This window comes from Eupeodes corollae, chromosome 1 (assembly GCF_945859685.1).
Source record: "Eupeodes corollae chromosome 1, idEupCoro1.1, whole genome shotgun sequence".
NCBI lineage: Eukaryota > Metazoa > Arthropoda > Insecta > Diptera > Syrphidae > Eupeodes > Eupeodes corollae.
Genome location: NC_079147.1, coordinates 194,487,473 through 194,509,093, shown reverse-complemented (window position 1 = coordinate 194,509,093; position 21,621 = coordinate 194,487,473). Strand labels below are relative to the sequence as shown.

General features: G+C 33.8%; 1 protein-coding gene across 4 annotated transcripts in view; it reads right to left on the bottom strand.

Annotated features, from left to right (window-relative positions):
• Positions 1 to 21,621, bottom strand: part of LOC129941717 (trissin receptor) — a 343,356-nt gene that overhangs the window by 30,884 nt on the left and 290,851 nt on the right. For 2 of the 4 annotated variants that reach the window (XM_056050416.1, XM_056050417.1), the window contains exon 8: positions 161 to 175. The exons of the other annotated variants lie outside the window; for them this stretch is intronic. In XM_056050416.1, coding sequence (XP_055906391.1) covers positions 161 to 175 — 15 coding nt within the window. The remainder of the gene's footprint in view (positions 1 to 160; positions 176 to 21,621) is intronic. 4 annotated transcript variants of the gene reach the window in all.

Here is a 21,621-nt window from a genome sequence, read left to right as displayed (position 1 = left end):
AATTATATGTCTTCTTTATGAACCATGACAATTAGTAAATACGTACGTAAGCAAAAAACGAACAGAAAATGAAAAAGCTAAAAATTCAAAATTTTGGAAAGCGTGAAATCAGCAAAACATAAATTCAAAAATATAAGTTAAGTATTTTTTTATAGCCCACCTTTAAATGGTCATTCTTTATTTACATTTGGTGTTGTTAAATAAGTTATTTTTAGAAATATAAACATTTTTTTTTTTAATTTTATTTGTGTTGCGTTTTGAAGTTGTGTAGATTCATGAAAATAAATTAAGAAAAAGAAAACAGAATAGATAAGATTAAGATAGAAGTAGTAGAAATAAATAGATAATAACAAAGAATTCGTAAGAAAAAATATTTAAATATAGTGAGATGTGTTATATTTAAGAAATGAAGATATTTTGTATTTAAATTTTAAGATAAATGTTTTCAATAAGCTTTTAAGTGTGGGTTTAATCTTCCTAGCACACGTTTTATAAATGTGTTTTTTTTTTAACAAGAAAATCTCACTGCCAAAATTGTTTGCAATGTTGGTAGTATTATAAATATCAGCGGTAAGGTGAATTCTTAGAATTTCAAGACTTATTTATATTTAAAATTTGGTGTATAGATACTTAACAAAAATATATGAAATGTTCCCAGCAAAACTCAAAAACATTTTTTTTAATGATTCAGAAAAGCAAACAAACAAGTTTATTTCAAGATTTATTTATTTTTTTTAGTTAACTTGTACTAAGAAAAAATTTAAATCTAAGTTTGGCTTATCTTTAATATTTTTTTTCTATGAATAAATTCTTAGACCTTCATACTTAGGAAAACCTCCCTCCCGAAAATCTAAGAAAAATAATTGCTTTAAAAGTATGAGGAACTTATTTTAGTTACTTCAAAATGAATTTACAACTCACAGAGATTTTTCAAATTTTTCTTTTAAAATTATTTTAATATTCAATAGTTTTTTTCTTTGGTATTTATAAAACTGCTTATATTATTTTCAAAATATTAACCAAAGCAAAATCTGTTTAAAATATTTGTTATTAAATCTTATGATAAATAATAAACAACTAAATTTGTGTCTGATTTTGTTTCTGAGTTGAAAAATCACGATGGCAGAGTGGACAGAAATAGTAATTTAACCTAATTTTAGTGAAATAAATATGTCCCGAGCTTTCTATAGTTAGTCTGAGTTTTTGTTGCCTTTTATAAAGTTAGCAGAACTGGTATTTGATATTTGATATTTATTATTTTGAATGTCAACTGTACATCAAGTGAAGCTTATAAATAGTACAGGATTTAAAACATTGATTTAAGATACAATTAACAAAAGAAATATTTACAAACGTGTGAGAACAAAATTAACAACAAATTAATTAAAATTAATTATACATTTAAAACGGACTAAAATTAGGAATTAAACATTTCAGATAAAAAAAAACAAAAGACATGTTAATTAAAAGTTGTCTGAATCAAGACGCAAGGAAAATAAAATTGTAAATGATTAATTTAAAAGTATGTTCAATTCAAGTTTATTTATTCAGATTAATACAAGCTATAACTTAACATAACTTAAATAAACACTAACTTGACATTTTTTTTAAGTTCTTGTTATCGGTTTTCAACATTAATTCATGTGGGTCCTAAGGCCCACATAAAGGCTTTTTAATGTACAAGAACTAACAATTTTGATTCTATTAGACAAAAAGGGTAAAAGGAAATGGTATCTTCCAGATGGAATTTGGAAAAGTTAAAGTCGAAGACTAGCATAGCAGAAGAATTCTGGACATTGGTTCAAAGTGCCCGTAATTAGTGCGGTGATAAGGGATATAGAAAAGGGAGACAGATTGCAGATTTCGAGGGTTGGTGTTAAAATGATTTTCAGCGTTTTTGCGTCTTATATATGTATACGGACTGCGAGCCTATCAGTTTTAGTTGATCGGCATAAAGAGTCAAGTTGGATATATCATCCCAGGGTAGGCCACGTAAGGCAAATCGAACCAACTTTGAACATTTTCAATTCTAAGTGAACGGTCTTAATATGCATATTCAAGATGAGGACGGACTAGGGAAATGTAAAGCGCTTTAGTTACATAGGAAAATTCTCAAACGAGGCTAAATAGCTGGGTCTTGTCTCAGATAAAAAACTAAATTGGAAACGCAACGTACAGAAAAGAGTCAAAAAAGCTACTGCAATAGCAATTCGAGAGTTGTAAGTCACTAGGCCCTGGTTCACAACGGACTGTTGCGCCACCCCATTTGATTTGAATAGCAATTTGACAGAAATTTCAAGATTTTTATACCTCCCAGATCTTTCTTGGATGGTAGGATATTTCTGGAAGATGGGTCAATCCATTTTTTTACAGATGGTTAAAAAACAAAAGAAAGGGTTGGTGGAGGTGTGTAATCTGAACGACTGAAATAAAGTCTCTCATTCTACCTTAACAATCATTGTAGCGTGTTCCAGGCGTAACTTTTGGCGATAAAGGAAGTCTTGTCCTGACTTAAAGAAAACGTGATTTGAACATCTGCTATCTGTATTTTCTCAGATAGTAAAGCCGCTATCAAATCTTTGGACTATGTCTCTACATACTCTATAACAGTCCATAACTGTCAATCATCTCTAATGGAGATGGCACAACAGTTTAATATTCAACTTTGCTGGGTGCCGAGCCATAGACACATTCCAGGTAACTGTAAGGCAGATGAACTCTCCAGGAACGGTACAGGGCAGCCCATCCTACCACCAAGCACTTGTAAACTGTTGCTAATGCAAGATTCTGTGTCAGGTCATAAAAACATCTGGCCAGCGCTGTATTTAAAACGTTCATTGTGCTTGCTATTTCTGAGCAGATCGCATATAAAATCGATAATTGGTATCATAAACATACACTGTCTAATAGGAAAGCACGACATGCGACTAGGCGTATTCTCAAATGACTTTTGCAGAAGCTGTATGGTCGAGGAAGAGGAGGATACAGTTCTTCATCTTCTTTGTACATGTTCTTTTTTGGATCGAAAACGCAAGAATTACCTAGGAGAATTCTTTTCCAACGATCTAAATAATCTAAATCATATCAGCATAATCAGCCTCTCACGTTCAGTAAGAGACTCAAGCTGGTTCCATTGATCTAAGAGGAAGCCTCAAGACCCATGTGGTATCTCAATGGGCCATTAAACTGGTCTAAGTGCGTCCGTTTTCATCTTGGACAGCCTTTTTAACCTAACCTAACCTAGTTACATAGGGGCTGGAAAATTCTTTTGAATATCTCTTAATAAAACCGAGAGATCTATTAGCTTTATTAATAATTTGGTCAAAATGGGAATGGAAATTCAGGTGTATGTCACGCGTAATAATAAGATCTCTATTAGAATCGACTACGTTGACGGCGGCGTCATTAAGGAAGTAGTATACTCTATGAGATGGGATTTGTTTGCGTGAAAAGGTCATTTGTTTACATTTACCTACATTTAATTCTAGGAAATTATTCATGCACCAAAAAAAAGATATTAAGAGCATTTTGTAAAAGTAAGGATTTAGATATAGTAGAGATAATCTTAAACATTTTCTTATCATCCGCAAACATCAGGATATCGGAGTTTTTTTTATTTAATACAGACATTGTTAACTGATTAGACGAAGAGAGGGGGGCCAAGGTGACTACCTTGTGGGACTCCAGAAGTTGCTTGTATATTACTGGAGACTGAGTTACGGAAAAGGACTCTATAAGTTCTATTTGCAAGATAGGAGTTTATCCAATTTATAGATATAGATGGAAAGCCTAAGGCTATTGGTTTGAGATAAATTATCTTATGGGATATTTTATCAAAGGCTTTGCTGTAATCAGTGTATACAACATCAACTTCATTGCCATTCTCGAGGGCTGACAAAACTTTGGATATAAGTTCAATTAAGTTAGTCATAGTTTATCTACCTTTAAGAAAACAACGTTGCGTTCGAGAAATATTCAAAAGAAATTCCTTAAAGCTTTCTGTTTTCGATTCTGGACCTCATACGACTGGTAAAGTTATTCCACATTCTAGCAGGATGGACGAAAAATTGCAAGCGCGATGGCAAACACGTAAAGGTGGACGAGCGCAGCAATATGGAACGGTTAGAAACACAAAAATTAAGTCTGTTACATATGTAGATAACAAGGAGTCTTTTTAGCAATCAATTTGAAGAGTAAAATACAACAACGATATTTGAAAAAAGCTACCAGATCGCAATTGAATAGCTGAAGAGCTTGAAAAGAGACATGATCGAACCTACGTAGGTTTAAAACAAAACGAGCTATTGCATTAAATGCCACCTTTAGTTTGTGAGCTAATTGAGAATCAAGATCAGCAAACAGCTCACACCGTTATGTTATTATAGGTAGGACAAGAGCTTTTACCAGCTTTAATTTAGTATGAGTATATAGGATGGATTTAGTAACAGATAGTCCTCTAAGTGAAGCATAAATCTTTGACACAACTGTATCGACATGGTTATTCCAAGTTAACCCGTTGTTAAAGACCAAAGCTTAATTTCTAACTTAAGCAACATATTCAATAAAACAGTTATTCAAGATAACGGGAGAGAAATTATATGGGCTATGTTTGTTTATTGAAATTGAAAGATCTTTCGTTTTTTCAGGATTGAGTTTAAGTCCGGTTCGTGTAGACTAATTATATTATATAGTCTGAAAATCAATGTTCATTTTAGATATTGCATCCTTAAGCATCATCTCAGGAAAAATAATATATATTTGGACATCATCTGCATAGATATGAAACTCACAGGAAGACAAAACAGAGGGCAGATCATTAATGAACAATGAAAACAATAAAGGTCCAAGGATTTTTTTTTTTTTTTTTTTTTTACACTTCAGAATTTCAGAAAGTAGTAAACTTATAGCAAGCGTTAAACTACGATCAGAGGCTCATCATAAGTGCATGTGTTAGTTGTTAGTAGAAAATAATACAAATATAGCCTAACACACGCACAAAATACAAAACAAAATTAGCATTTAACTATTACAGAACAAAAAATAAAATGAGAACGTTTACGATAGTGGAGCACTGCTTCTAAACAATGATTTTAATCCCACCTTATTTAAATTTTAATCTATCGATGAACAGTTTAAGTTATATAAAATGCTCATTCGACCTAAAGCTTCATTCTTGCCATAGTTAGTTCTATGGAAGTCAATATGTATAAAATCAAATGTGCGCAGGTGATAAGTTCCGCCCCGGTAATTCAAATGTACACAAGATAGCAAATAAGGTGCATCAATTTCACCATTAATGAGTTGATGAAAAATTACTGAGTCATTATTAACACGCCTTTGATGGAGAGATTGCATTTGAAGAAGTAGAATACGATGTTCATAGGGAGGCAGATCATAGGGATCTTCCCAAGGAAGACCTTTTAGGGCAAAGCGAATGAAATTATGTTGAATTGATTCAATACGTTTTTTATGAATTTCGTAATAGGGAGTCCTTACCTGCGAAGCATATTCGAGATGAGGACGAACATGACAATTATACAAACAAAGGGAAACATAGGGATCATTGAAGTCCTTTGCCCAGCGTTTTATAAAACCAAGCATAGAACTTGCCTTATTATCAATAAAATTAATGTGATGTGTAAACTCTAAGTTGGAACAGAAATGTACACCTAAATCTTTAAATGTGGAGACACGACAGAGTTTTTGCTGTGATATACAGTAGTCAAATACGTTACTGATTAGTTTTTTAGTGAAAGTTATAGTCTGGCATTTTAAAGGGTTGAGTAAAAGGCTATTTTTCCCGCACCAAAATGTGAAACTATCAATGTCGGCTTGTAAAAGAATACGATCATGGTTGGACTTTATTATTTTGAAAATCGTCAGCAAAAATGAGAAGTTCACTTGAGCGTAGACATGACGATACATCGTTAATAGACACGATGAACAGAAAAGGGCCAAGATGGCTTCTCAAATAGAGCAAAAAAAGGTTAAGAATGACAATTTCTAAATTTTACCTCGTAGGATCTGTTTTCAAGGTATGACTTAATCCAAGCTAAGAAAAATGGTGGAAAACCATGAGCCTTAAGTTTAAATAAAATAATTCCGTGGCTAAGTTGGTCAAAAGCTTTAGAAAAGCATTTGAACATATGTTGGAGAATGTGAGGAGATTAGTAACGGTTGATCTTTTTTTCACAAAACCATGTTGCTGTTGGCAAATGAGATTTTTACTAAAATATGCTACGCTTTCACAAACAACTTGTTCAAATACTTTAGGAATGCAAGAAAGCTTTGCAATGGGCCTGTAGTTTCATATATCCGACTTGACTTCTTCCATATACTGGGAAATTTGCCTGTTTTTAGAGAAAGTTTAAATAAAAACGTAAGGGGTTCAACTAAAGCATTACTACACTTTTTTAGTACTATCGGGGGAATACCATCAGGACCGGCTGAGCAGTCATCATTCAACGCAGATAAAAGATCAAGGACCGTACTCTGTAGCACAGGTATGTGACTACAGCTAGTTTGCGAAAAAGTGTGAAGATTATGAAAATATACTTCATCAACTTCTTGAGGGCTATTAACAAATGATTCACGGAAATTCGTTGCGAAAGCGTTACAGTTTACAGATATCAAAAGTTTTATCTAACGAAAGGTTCTTGTAAGTGAAGTTAACTGGAAAGCCATCTGATTTTTTCTTTGAGTTTACAAAATTCCAAAATTTTTTAGGATTCTCTTTCAAAAAGGTGCCCATATCAGTAACATAACAAGCATATAAAAAATTAGAAAGAGATTTAAATTGGTTAAAGAGTTCAACATAAAAAGAGAAGTTGACTGGGAACAGAGTTTTGAGATACGTTTTCCATGCCTTATTTCTTTTGTTACGCAGTAAACGCAATTCTTTCGTGTAGCAAGGATGGCTAAAGTTTGTAGTTCTTGATTTCTTTATCGGTACATTTTTTTCAAAACAATAATTAAGGATCCTATAAAAAGTTGAAACTTCTTCGTCAATGTTAGAAAATGCTAGTGTATCAGCAATTCCAGAAATGGTTAAGTTTTTAATACAGCTTGTTTGCTGTAAGTCATTAAGAAGGACTTTATCGAGAAGAGATAGTTCCATTTGTGAAGAAGAAGGAGATGCTTCAAGGCAGGATTCGTCTTCGGATGGAATCCAGTCAATGTGTGGTAAATTAAAATCACCTAAAAGGAAGATATTGGTGTCAGAGCTGGACAAATTTATAAGATAGTCTAATGCCAAGGAGAGATCGTTATAAACAGACTCCAAACTTTTTGGAGGAATGTAAACGTTTATAATGAAAAAAGTCTTAGTCTGTACCATTATCTTTACACATACAAGTTCAATTGATAATACAAATGGAAAAGATACAGAAGACGAGAAATATGTATTTTTTACCGCTATGAGAACACCTCCACCTAAATCCTTTGCATTACCAACATGACGATCGTTTCTGTAAACTTCTAACTCTTGACTAAAAAGTTCTGTGTCGGAAAAGCTTGAATTAAGCCACGTGTCTGTCAAAACGAATACGTCGTGTGGAAATGATTGGGAGTTACGAAAAATGTCAGTAGTCTTGCTACGAAGTCCCCTTACGTTTTGGTACAAGAGCGCAAGCCTATTAAGTTTTTTGATTTGTTTTTTAAAAGAAACACCCTGTTTTTGACTTTGAGTAAATTCTTTGACTAAAGTCTCTGCGGGCCTTATATTTGGGTTGCAAATAGAATCAAAGTAAGTGGGATTCGTTATTAATTTAAAAGAGGAAAGAAAGGAAGAAATTGATCCTTGAGGAACACCATTATTAACAGGGAGTAACGAGGACATTCTACCATTACAAGGCACGACTTGCATACGATTGGACGAATATGAGTAAATAATTTTTTAAGTTGTGTCAGATTTATCACAGCGAAGATTATGGTGTACACAGTGAAATGCCTTTGAAAAGCCAAGTAAGGTTATTACAGTTGTAGATTTGTTGCCTAAGGCATGTCTTATGTCATCAGATACGTTGAGTTAAGCTGAAACACAACTATGTCCAGACCAAAATCCGGATTGCAAAGGATTTAATAATTGCTTGTCTCTAATATTATATTTTTGTCTGGTTACTTATCAGACTGGATGGATAAGTCCGGTGCATTTAGATTCTATCGAGAAAATTTCTTTACCTACCTTTTAATCATCTACGACACTCTTTTCAGACGGCGGAAACTAAAAAATATTCACTCTAGTGATTTTTCCAACCTAAGCTCAGTTGTATCTTTTACCTTCCTGAAAACAATTGGCTGAATACATTTCTAACTACTTTTTTTATTTTATTTATTTATTTATGAGTTGCTTACACAGTAAGATATAATATCTTATTTTTAGTGAAGCATTATAAATCATACCAAAGCTACAAAAATGTTTACAAAATGGGAAGTTTACAAATTATTTTGAAAGATACCAAATATTTAATATTAACTATTTTCTATATATTCTTAAAATGAAGTTTAAGTTTTTGTTTAAATAGTACTGTACTATCTATTCTTCTAATTTCCCGTGGTAGTGTATTCCAAAGACGTGTTGCGTTGACAAAAAACTGGCGTTCAGAAGTAAGACAACTGAAACGAGGGTTCACTAAGAGGCTTGATCTAGTTGAACTGAAAAAAGTTATTTCTCTGAAGAGATCGGCAGGTTGTTGTGTTAGAAGAATATCCGATAACAAAATTAAGGTCCGAAAATTGAGCAGATTTTCAAATGACATCCCAAGAAAGTTGTGTGCGTGTTGTGAAATTCTGTCAAATCGTCGTAGTCCGTGAACATATCGTATTGCACTATTGAAAGCAACAGTGAGCTTTCGTTTACTTTCATAGTCAAGTTTGCAGAATATTTCACAACCGTAAGTGACCAATTATTATAAGTGTTTTTACAAGTAATGCACGGATTTTTAAAGGAGTGTAATACTGTGTAGACCAAAGGGTGCGGAGGACACCGTATGTTTTACCAAGAATATATAAAACGTGGTTTTTCCAAGTCAGCGTTTGGTTGAATACAACTCCTAAATTTTTCGCTGAATCCACATATTTGATAGGTGAGCCATTTAACAAAATTAATGGGAAGTAAGATACGTCTTTATTATTCCTTGACAACACTAAGCATTTAGATTTTTTAGGATTGAGCACTAAGCTATTTTGGTGTGACCAACGTTGAATTTCTAACAAATCTTCATTTATACAGGTAGCAAAGTGCTCAATTAATCCCAACGGACAACTAAGATATAACTGAGCATCATCAGCGTATAGCCGAATGGAGCAATGCTTAATAGTTAATGGAAGCTCATTAATGTAGAGGGAGAACAACAGAGGTCCAAGTATGGACCCTTGGGGGACACCGCTTTTGTTTAATAGAAAATTCGAGAGGACTTTTTTAAATTCAACAGCTTGTGTTCTTCCAGTTAAATAAGAAAAAATCAACTCAATTGCATCAGAAGAGAAGTTATAAAATAGGGAGAGCTTTTGGCAAAGTGTTGAATGATTCACCATGTCGAATGCTCTCGAAAAGTCTAAAAGTATCAAAAAAGTAACATAATCCTTATCGATAGATTTTCTTATGTCCTCTGAAACACTTATTAAGGCAGTGATGCAGCTATTTTTCTTACGGAATCCGGATTGTTTTGATGTTAATATATTTTCGTGATCAAGAAACGTACTAATTTGTTTTTGAATAATTCTTTCGAACACCTTCGAGAGAAAAGGTAGTATTGCGATTGGTCTAAACTCGTCTCCTCTTGAGGTTTTTGGAACAGGTATTATTTTCGCCTTTTTCCATTGCGTAGGAAATTCATTTGTTGATATGATTGAATTGAATAAGTGGGTAATATACGGCAAAAGAACTGGCAAAAGAAGTTTCAAGAACGATGGATGCATTTCATCCAACCCAATAGCGTTTGATTTAATAGACAGGACACCTTCAACCACATCCTCAGGAGATATAATGGAAAAGGAAAATGAATTATAAGTTGGGGAAATACTATTGAAAACATTGGATACAACGGGACCTGGAGTTATATTATTGGTAACAAAATTACTCGAAGATACGAAATTTTGATTCAGATCATTGACGTTAATATCTACAGTAGAGCCACTGCGAGATTTGGTTACACCTATCCTCTTAAGATTTTGCCATGTTTGTTTACAATTTAGTGTATCATTAAAACGACTGGAATATAAGGCAACCTTTGCATTGCGAATAGCTAATACAGTTCTATTTCGAAGAGCACAAAATTGTTGATGAAAACTGTCAAGGCGAAAAGTTTTCCAGCGTTTATAGGCGATATCGCGTTGTCGCATTAATGATAGAATCTCATTGGTGAACCAGGGTTTGTTTTTTGGAATACAACATTTAGTTTTTAATGGCACATATATTTCAAAGAGCCTAGATACATTGGAGTTAAGAAATTCTACTTTATCGCTAGGTGAGGGCTTTGAAAAAACTAAATCCCAGTAAATATTGTGCACATCTGAGTGAAGCAAGGTATAGTCAATATTTTTGAAGTCTCTGTATACGAAGACATCAGTTTGATTCTCCATTTGAAAGTCGAAGGTCATATAGATTAAGTCATGCCTCGAAAAAGCTGGTGCCGATAGCTGATCATAAAGAATGACCTTAGTTCTGTCAGTGACGAAAAAAATATCCAACAACGAGGGATCCGAATTGGAAAAGTGGGTAGGGGTGGTAGTGTTAACGGAGTGGAGATTAAGAGAGAGGAATTCATACACAAAGTTATTTTCCTGTAAGAGGTTACAGTTGAAATCCCCACATAATAAAATATTTGGATAAGAAGCTGAAATTTGTTCAATGATAGATATAAGTGGAGAAATACAGATGTTTCTGTTTGGTCTATACACAGCACCAATCAAAAGCTTCTCATTTAAATTTGACAACTCAACAAAAACGAATTCCACTTGGCTATCGTCAGGAGAAGAGTTCTTAAGTCTGCATTTAAACCCTGCTTTTACATAAATAGCGACACCCCCACCTCTGCAGCGCACCCTATTCAAACGAAAAATCCTATAACCCCCAAGCGAACACAACTGATCATTTTGCTCATCGGTAAGCCAGGTTTCAGATACGCAAATAACATCAACCTTAGATTCCTCAAATACATAACGAAATTCATCCATCTTAGCCAGCAAACTCTGTGCGTTTATGTGACACACCCGTAGGCCAGCTTCTTGACAACCCAACACGTTAACCATGGTGCGTAAGCTAAAATCACCCATAGTACGAATTGAGAGAAAAAAAAGGAAAAAATTAAAAGAAGAATAGTGAGCACAGAATGGAAATATGAAAGAAAAATAAAGAATGAAAAAAAATTAAAAATTAAAATTAAAAAATAAAAGCAATAATAATTTAAATTGAATTTGATTCTAAAAATGAAGTTTAATAAAAGAAGAATGAGATAAAAAAAACTATTATTTCTAGTATAATTTATAGAGAAAAAGAAAAGAAGATGAAATTAATAATTGGCATATAAGGTATAAAAGTAGTTATTTGAAAAATGAATTAATAATAAAAATAATTATTTATGTAGGCAAGCTAGAGTTGGCATCCCTGTCCAAGTTCTCGATGCAGTCGATGGGTTCAGCTGTTTCATTCAAGTGACGTTTTACATACACTATTCCACGAGATGTGTAAACAGAAGATAACCGTTTTTGTTTTTTTAAAGCCAAGGCATGTTGAAGGATGGTATAGTTGTTCTTAGTTAATGATTCGCGCATGTGAAAAGAGTTTGAAGAATTTAAATCAACATCTAGTAGGCTCAGTTCCCTTTGTTTTTGTTTACGAAAATCCGCAATTGACCTCAAAACGAAATTACGATCATACGGTGTGTGAAATTTGACGAGGATCGGTGTGTCTTTTGACTCTGTGCGGGCGCGCGTTCGATAGATGTTTTTTATTGTTGGTGGTTTGATTTGTAGTGCATTACACAGAAGATTAAAAGTGGTCTTAAGATTTTCGTCGGGTAAAAATGGTAAGCCGAATATAAACGAGTCGCATGCCACAGTACGATTTTCCTGTGCGTTTTGAAGTGTTTTTATTGCATTTAATTCAACTTGGGTGACGGTGGATTGTTTGTTTACATCCGCGAGAGTGTTTTTAAGTTGCGATATCTCTGATTCAAGAGTTGTGATATTAGATTTAGCGTTGAAAAGGAGTGATTCAAGTTCATTTACTTTTACTATAGTGTTATTAATAGAATTTTGCAATTCTTTAATTTGATTACTAATTTTATCAGAAATTCTTTTTTCGGAGTCGGTAATTTGTTTTGAAAGCAGGTCAATTATGTAGTCGGACTGTTCTTTAAACCGTTGGTCCGTTATTTGTTCACTAAGATTTGTGTCGATTTGTTTAGGAGGGGTCGGAACGGATCTAGCGGGAGAGTCTGTTGTTTTAGTGTTGGTGTTTTTGTATTTACTCCCGAGACGTGTCGCCGACTGTGACATTATTATTTAAGAGTAAGTGGAATCGGAACACTGAATTTAATTTTTTGATTTGATTTTGTGATTAAATTAATAACACTTCTCAATGCAAAAATATTCAAGACGTTCAAGGAGTCTGTAAACAACTTTTAGGTAAGTCTTTTATAATTCTTGATCTATAAATACACTCGAGAATTTAAACAAGATTGCCGGACTCAAATGTGCGTCTACTCTGTAGCTGTCATTCGATGATGTGTATGATACTTTTATGTTCATAATATATCTGCATGAATCAATGATATAAAGCACAGATATAATTAATTTTTAAGACCTTTTCTGCTTTCTATAATAATATAGAACATTTTCATAGTTGAATTCTGTAGCAAAATCCCCTTTTACGAAATATTTAAAAATAATTCAAATTAACCTTAATCCTAAACGGGCATAGGAAAGGTGCAAACCATTTATCTTCGATTACAAGGATTAATTTTTTCTTGCGTTGAGTTTTTGTTTAAGGTATGAGCTGATATGGGCTGGGTTCACATCGCCCCCAAAAACATTTATAAAAACGGCTATACGAGCAAGGGACCATTTTAATTTATTTATAGCTGCGGTACAATCTGTGGCTTGAATGCCGGCAAGATCAAGCAGCGAAACAACAGGCATACAAAACGGTGTTGCACAGAAGGAGCAGAGCTTACTACAGAAGTATCAGTCTCCTTATCATTGCTTATAAATTCCTCTTTGCCGTATTGGGTAAACTTCTTACACTGTTCGTCAACAACCTTATCAGTGCGGCTTCAGACCATGAAAGTCCACTATCAACCAAAAATTCACACTACGGCAGATACCCAATATCTGCCGCGTATGATAGCATCTATAGGGAATAGCTCTACAGAGCAATGTCTAGTTTTGGCATCCCTGTCAAACTTATCCGTTTAAGCAGCTCTATCAAGGTTGGAAATGATCTCACCGATGCATTTGATGTCAAAAAATGTTTTAGACAAGGCGATGCACTGTCATGCGACTTCTTCAATACCGTTCTCGAAAAAAATGTACAAAACTCAACCGTTAATATTAGAGGCAAAATCTTCCAAAAGTCCATCCAATTACTCGGATACGCAGATGATATTGACATAATTGGAAAATCAAAGCGTGATGTCAGTGGAGCGTTTTTGAGATCTGCGATAGAAGGGAAGAAGATGTCAATGAGGGCAAAATCAAGTATTTGCTGTCATATATGCTTGTCTTAGACAAAACGTCACCATGGACAGCTATAACTTCAAGGAAGTTAAGGACTTTGTCAACCTAGGCACCGCTATAAACACAGACAACGGCACCATCGCTGAAATCAAACGAAGAATAGCTCCTGCAAATGCTGCTTCTTTAGACTCAGAAAGGAATTGAGTAGTAAAGTCCTCTCTCGAGCATCTAAAATCACCATTTATAAAACACTCATCATCTCGGTTCTCATTTATGGCGCTGAGGCATACTGCCAAAGAAAGATGAGAGCATCTTAGGATGCTTTAAGAGAAAAATGTTTCGGGTGATTTTTGGTCCCGTACGCATATATGGAGAATAGATTAGAAGATATAACGATGAACTGTTCGGGCTGTACAGCGACACTGACCTAGTTAGCAGAATTATTGTCCAAGGGATTAGAATGCTAGGTCATATGGTCGGTAACGAATGGGCATCAACGCTCCAGACCGAAAGGTCTTCGAATCCAATCCCGGGGAACAGGTGTGGTACAGTAGAGGAAGACAGCGAATCAGGTGGCGCACGCAGGTAGATGAAAACCTCAACCAAATTGGTGTGCGAAACTGGAGACAGCTAGCTAGGGACCGAGCTGGCTGGAGACGCATGTTGGTTGAGGCCCAGGTCCGCCCGCACTGTAGCGCCATCTTAAGTTAGTAAGTAAGTATTCGAACTGCTCTTGAAAACAAAATGCAAAGTTCGATTATTTAGTAGAGAACTGCAAAACAAAAACTATAGTTTTAAATTTACAAAATTCGCTTTAATTTTATTAATTCTATAAAAATGATAGATTCAAATTTTGCATTTAAAACTGTCCTTTATAACCAGTTTTTCGTTATTTGCTACATCGTTTAAAAAGATATTCGATAAGTACAATTTGTACGAATCTTTACCTTGACTTAAAGTTTAGTTTTTGCTATAACTGATATTGGGTTAAAGCAATCTAGCTTAAAAATATGTAATTTATCGTGAAAACCCAAAAATAATATTTTTCAAGATACATGCACAACACATACTCTTAATTTGAAAATTAATTTTGGGCTTTAGATATTTTCAACATTTTCTCTCATTGAACTTTAGAACAACAATTGATTGTCAATCACTTCAATTTGTCTTTTTAGTTAAAATAAAAAAAAACTATTCATGTTCATCAAACAAAATCAGAAAATCCACTCGAAATAATTTTCATATAAAAGGTTTTTGAATAATGGCGGGTAGATGTTTTGTGGTGATGTCGTGGTGATTGCTGTGTGGCACGTAGCGCCGTCCTTTAATTCAGGCCATAAAAATTAGTTATCATTGTTATGTAACGCTTTTGGTTGAAGGTGACAGTCTCACTAACGTCGTTTTTAAAAAGTACACACCAATTACGCCACCGCGCCGGCCAAAAATCCACACCAAACGGTATTTTCTTCAGAATGCTTATCACCTGGTGAACATTGCGTGGCTTGGTGTCGTCCCATACTGCTTGTAAACACAGCCTCATACCCAAAAATGCGCCTTGTCACTAAATTTTACTTTTCGGTCAAAATTGGGGTCCTCTTGCAAACAAACGGCGGCTATGTCTTTGGCCATGAACATTGAAGTCCTTTGTCAATTGGATCTTGTATTGGTGTAGGCCCAAAATGTTTCATAATGTTGAAAATAATATTTCCTATAAGATAAAATTACTTCGAAGAGGAAATCTCAAATTTTTGAAAAAATATTAAAGTCGAAATTCAATTTTTACCAACTTTGAGTAATGCTTTTTTAGGCTCAAATATTTTTTTCAAAAATTAGCTTGAAAACAGTAAGTTTTTTCATACAAATTAAAATCTTAAATATGTACTGCACACAATAAGTAAAAAGTGTCATTCGAATCTTAACATCACGTGAATAAATGTCAGTATTGAATTCATTTTGTTCTTAACGGAAGATAATGCTCTCGAAAGTTAAAAATGTTAATTTAATTGATAAAAATTGGTTTTCGACTTAAAATTTTGGGAAAAACAACAGACATCAAATTTAAACTTATTTTATCATATGAAAAATATTATTGGTAACTAATATTGATTTATTTTTAAAAAATCATTTAACAAGTATTTGGAAAAAAGAACCTTAACCTCAACCTCAAATCTCACACAAAATATTGTTATTAATACTATATTAAATTCTTTGAAAAATTGTTGGAAGGATACGGAGGGAAACTTATCAGTGTGGTTTCAGAGAACAAATCTCAATGCTTTAGCATTTAAAATTGCCTACTTTATTTACAATGAAAAGATGTTAATTTGATATTTTAAGGCGCAATATTTACCACGGTAATGAGCTCGAACAATATTTAAATAATTTCTCATGTCATAACCAAAAATCGTTATAATATGATTGACACAATCTTGTAAACTAATAAATTATAATCCATTCATTTTTGTATTTAAGTACAAAAATAATACATAAATCTCATCAAATCATATTATTGGTGATCTAATTCTGATGGACAACAATTAAGACCTTTGAATTTTCGAAATTTCCTTGAATCTTTGTTTTTCTTTTTAATAAATGTAATCAATCTTCAACAAAAGGTTCTATCCCTTTTCATTATCCATATTTTACATAAACTTCAAAACAAATACCTTATAATTCAAAAATGCGTATAACTTTTTCATTTCCTTCCACCAACCAATATCTCTTCCCAAGCACTCATAATAATCTTCTTATATTTGCAAGGTTAAATTTTCGTTTAGTCCTTGATTAAAAGAAAAAACAAAAGCAATCCCATCCACCTATTTATGAAAGTATAGGTATATCGTTCCTATGTTTGGTTAAATATATTAAGCAATTTCCTATCTTAAATAATCTAATTTGTCTTAACTTCCCTCTTTTTTGTTCATATACTAAGACCAACCTATTCCCTTTGGTGTCTTTGACGCTTTAAAAATTATTCTGCCAACGGTTAGTATCCTAATTGGTCTTGACAATATTTTGTGTTCTTTTTTTACCTCTCTGGGGAAAGATATATAAAGTTCAACTAATACAATAATAAAATATATTAAAATGTATTTAAACAAAAAAATGTCTGATAAAAAGGATTTTGTTGTTGAAAAATGATGTTGTCTAAATTTTGTCATCAATTGATGTTTTTAAAGTCAAATATGCGATGTGTATTTATTTTTCATTTCAATTATTTTCATCCTGAAGCTGGAAAAAAATCAATTTCTTTGAAAAATACCCAGCTGACATTTCTCCCAAGAACACACAAAAGGACGAGACTATATTGATGTGGGATATTTTCATTTAATGTCTCTTTTACCTGAAAATCTTCCAAGTTCAAGAAGCTGACTTTTTTCTTCTATCATTCGAGGAATCAAGTTCAACAAAACTTTTACTCTGCAACGTAATATATACAATGGCACAGACAGATGAAAGCGAACATATATTTCAATCCTTGGAAGATGAATCAAGGCAAGGAATCAAATTTAATACTTCGCCTGTTTTGTCCTTTTTTGCCTTGCTGAAGTCGAAAAGCGGAGAAACGTAGATTCTAATTCCTTTTGCAGAGGTCTCTTTAATTTGTCTCCTTAATTCGATTTCAAAAAGTTTGTGTCTCTCAATCTCAGTCCCAGTCGTCGCCGTCTTAATGTCTTCAGTGTTTTGGTTTAGATTGGGTAAGAGTTTCAACATCAAGGACTTGAGCATGTTTTTTTACACATTTAATTACATTTTAAAGGAAAACCAATTGATGGACATTTGGAGAAAGAAAAAAAAAACACAGAAATTCTGTCATATAAATTTAAATGAAAAATCCCATAAATTTATTTTGTTTTTTTTCTGAATATGTTTTCGTACTCCACAAACTTTTGTAAGCTATAAATCAACATTTGACGCATTCAAGTCCCTACCTTGTAGATGTATGGGTAAAAGCCAATCAGAGTTAAGTTCAAAAATACAAGAACAATAAAAACAGAATGCAAAACATCATGGAACATGGAACTTGAACAACAAAACACAATTGCTGCAGTTCTGGGTTTAATAAGTCACTTTGAGATTTATGTTCTTGATCCTTTATACATCAATTCTCAGGGAATGCAGCAAAGCATCCAACTAAAACTTTACATTCAACTCCAACTAAACTAGCAAGCCATTGGCTTTAGACTTAGCTTTAGTTATAGTTAAAGAAAGAGAACCTAGAACCATCAGAGCAGCAGCAGCTGCTGGACGGACTAAAACTACAAAGATCTCTATTTTACAATAAAATCTGACGCAGAACTATAAAAAGAAACGCAGGCAAAAATAATAGATTTTAATTGCATTTGTGACAGCAAATGCTCCCTACAGTCACTACAACAATCTCTATAGGGGTCGTGGTGCATATAGAAGAAAGAACAATAGGTTGCATTTTCAAAGGACGAAATACAAAACGGTATAAAAGAAGCATTAAGAAAACCCCAAAGTAAAATTATAATGGTTTCTATTTTCATTTTTATTTTAAAGCTTCATCCTTGAAGTTAGTGCAATGTTATGTTGGTAGGATGTTATGTAGATAGGTATTTTTGAACCAGATGTTTGCCTTAAAAAAGTTGTACGTTGCACTTTAGGAACCCATAAGAAATGTTGACAAAAATTGATCTAGAGAGAACTTCACTAATTGTTAAAATAATTAAAAAGCAATTTAGACACTACTTATTTATAGTCAATTTGATTTTCTTTAATGTCTGCTCTAAAAGAATCAATACATTAAAATAGTGTAACGTTATATTTATATAGTGCTATGCTAAAAATTTATCCTTTTCGCTAGGGAATTGTGTATGTTCCACATTCTTTGAAATTGAGTTAAATAAAATAAACCCAAAACGACCATAGCGGAGAAAACATAAAATTGGGTGACATTTTGGAGTTCAAAGTTTTACACAAAAGTCAACGTTTTTTTTTATTAAAAGAGCTTAAAATATCTCCCTATACCTTTCTTGGACGAAAATGCCAACACACTTAGTTGAGTACTTGGTCTGTCTTGAAGCCAGAATTGATCTAGGAATCTTTTCTACGACGTGAAACTATACGTTTACCAAACGTTTCCTTCAATAAATCATTTGTTAGATGTATTCTTTTTTTCGTATAAGATTTGCAAATAGTAAAAGGGTTATTAATAGCCTTAAGATGTTCTAAGTTTAAATACGAATTTAAATTGAGCTCCACAATAAGCTGGAAGTCCGAGTATTACAACTAAATTGCTTGAGTGATGTAAAAGTTTCTAGTTCTATCGTCTATCACTAACAAAACTCTTTTTAGGATTCTATCCTGAAGACTTAAACTAGTCTAAGGGCAACTGCAAGGAGTTAAATTAAAGTTTCGGATGAATGATGGCGAGCCTGCGGCATGGCAGATCGGGTAGTTGGTGATTGCCTAAAACTTGGTTTAGGCCAGCAATGCAACTTTCTTGCCATGTTGAAGTTCTTGTTTTACCTCCTCATACTGGTCACCGGGTAATGATCCCTGTGTATCTCTATATACATAAGTTAGCTTAAATTGCAAGGGTTCAATTTTCCTGACTCTTCAGGATAATTAACAGAGATTAGCACTCTTTGTACTTAAACTCCATCCCGCTATGGAAAACGAAATTACGCCTCGGATAATTAATGATAACTCGTTAACGACTTTTGGCTACGGTACCTGGACAAAGATTAGTTTCTGGAATATAAGGACGCTTCTGGACGCGGGAAGTGAAGGTCCACACTATGCCAGATTCCTCCAATTAGAGAGAGAATTTATGCGGTACAGGATAGATATCTTAAGGTTAAGAGAAGTGCGATGGTTGAAATCGGGCAAATACAAGTCACCGACACGTAACACTGTACTGCTCTACTTTGGTCACGATCCAGGAAACACTCGAGAAGATGGAGTTGGGTTGTTCCTTACAAAAGCGGCAATCAGATACCTTTTTTTATGGGAGCCCCATGGGGAAAGACTTATCAAAGCTAGGTTTCAGAGTAGATTACGACCCTTCACCATTATACAGTGTTGCACCCCTACGGAGCTCGCATCTAATGAAGAGAATGAATACTTTTATAGTCAACTAGGATGTTTTGATCATATCAACATCCTGCGGATCATTATTGGACAGTGCGTTGACTATCGATCACCACTACACCTGCTGATAATCGAATCCGAGAAGGTCTTTGATAGCGTTAACAGGGAGTATATCTGGTTAGATTTGAGGAAGAGAGGCATCCCAGAAAAACTAATTGCTATTATTAAAGCAACACATGATGGATCAAAGTGTCACGTTCTTGTAGGTTGTCAGATGATTTTGAAATCCGTAGCGGAGTCAGACAGGGCTATATTCTGTCGCCAATATTGTTTTTGTTGGTGATCAGCGATGTTCTGCGCGCAGCTTTGTCAGGTAGCGGAAGGATCCAATGGACTTGGATAACGCGGACAATGTTTGCTTACTCTCTCATAAGGTCAATGATCTCCTTTAAATGACTACAAGTGTGGAGAGAGAAGCAAAAGCTGAGGGCCTGAAAATTAGTTTCGGCAAAATACAAATGATGAGCCCCGAAACGGCAGCCTTCGGTATGCTGTCAAAAATTTGGAGGAATAACTCTATTGTAGCACATTTTATTTTATTAAACCACAAAACATAAGATTAATGTCATAATGAAAAACCCTTTAGAAAATCACATACAATTACATTTATGTTTTACCTAACTTATAGAAACTTGTTGAACTTTTATGTGAATATATTTTATTTTAAGTGGAACTATATCGAATGTTTGTTCTTTAAATTAATCCATGTAATACTTTTCTTTGTTAAACCAAGATATCATTCAATAGTTTTAAGGAAAACCAAATCAATTTGTAATAAATTGTCGAAACGAAAACGTCTCTTTTATTTCTTTTGCTTATTTTTTATGTACGCGGCATCCTACACTATAAGGTTGAGAACAAAGCTTAGACTTTTTCGCAGAAATGTCGAATCTGGGCTTCTTTAAAGGTGCAGCACTGGGAAGATTACTTAGAAAGAAAGAAGAAAGAAAGAAAGCTGCAAACCTACGTGAATAGATGTCTTTATAACATCCTAAGGATTTTCTGACCAAACCGTATATGAAATGAGGTCGTTCATAGAAGGACAGGTCAGGAACCTATAGACTCTATAATACGAAAGCGTACTCGACAACTGAGAAGCACATGGCGCAGGACAGTCGTGGTGAAATCAGCGTCACTAGACTAGAGATGGAGGGAGCTGAAACACATCTCTGGAAACGTTACACGATGGCGCTTAGGCGTAGTAGAGGCCTTATGTCCCTTAAATGGTTCCCAACGGACTTAACAGGTCTGAGGACCTATGTAAGTGAGTAGGAATAAATGCTTTGTAAATTACAGCCAGAAGGGGTTATATATTTTTTACACTATGGTTAGAAAATTCTAAGGACCTAGGAGCATTTTTCATAGTGTTGAATATTTGAGCATTCCATAAGAGGAATGTAATTATTCAGTAACCTTCTAGGGCAAACACATTTAAAAGAAAATTTGAAGCAATTTTTGAAAAAAAATCTTAAATTTTGCACCGACCAACTTTTGGCTATATAAACTGTGTAGGTTACTTTCGCTTTTGTGTCAATACCTGCTCCTTCTTTTAGCATATAATCCAGTATTTATATTTTTAATTACTGTATGTACTATTATTTAAGCACATTCGATGATGATACTGAAAACTAAACTTTGATTGATTCCGAAACGTTGATTGGTCAACTATTCTTTGAGTTAGGTATCTATAAATCTTGAATAGCAGAGATCATTGATTCGATGGCACACAATTATTTCCATTATATCAACGACATACATATATGTTTCACAAGCACTTCTTAGCGTTCTTTTTATTCAAACGTTAATCAAGCGAAAGACTATGACAGT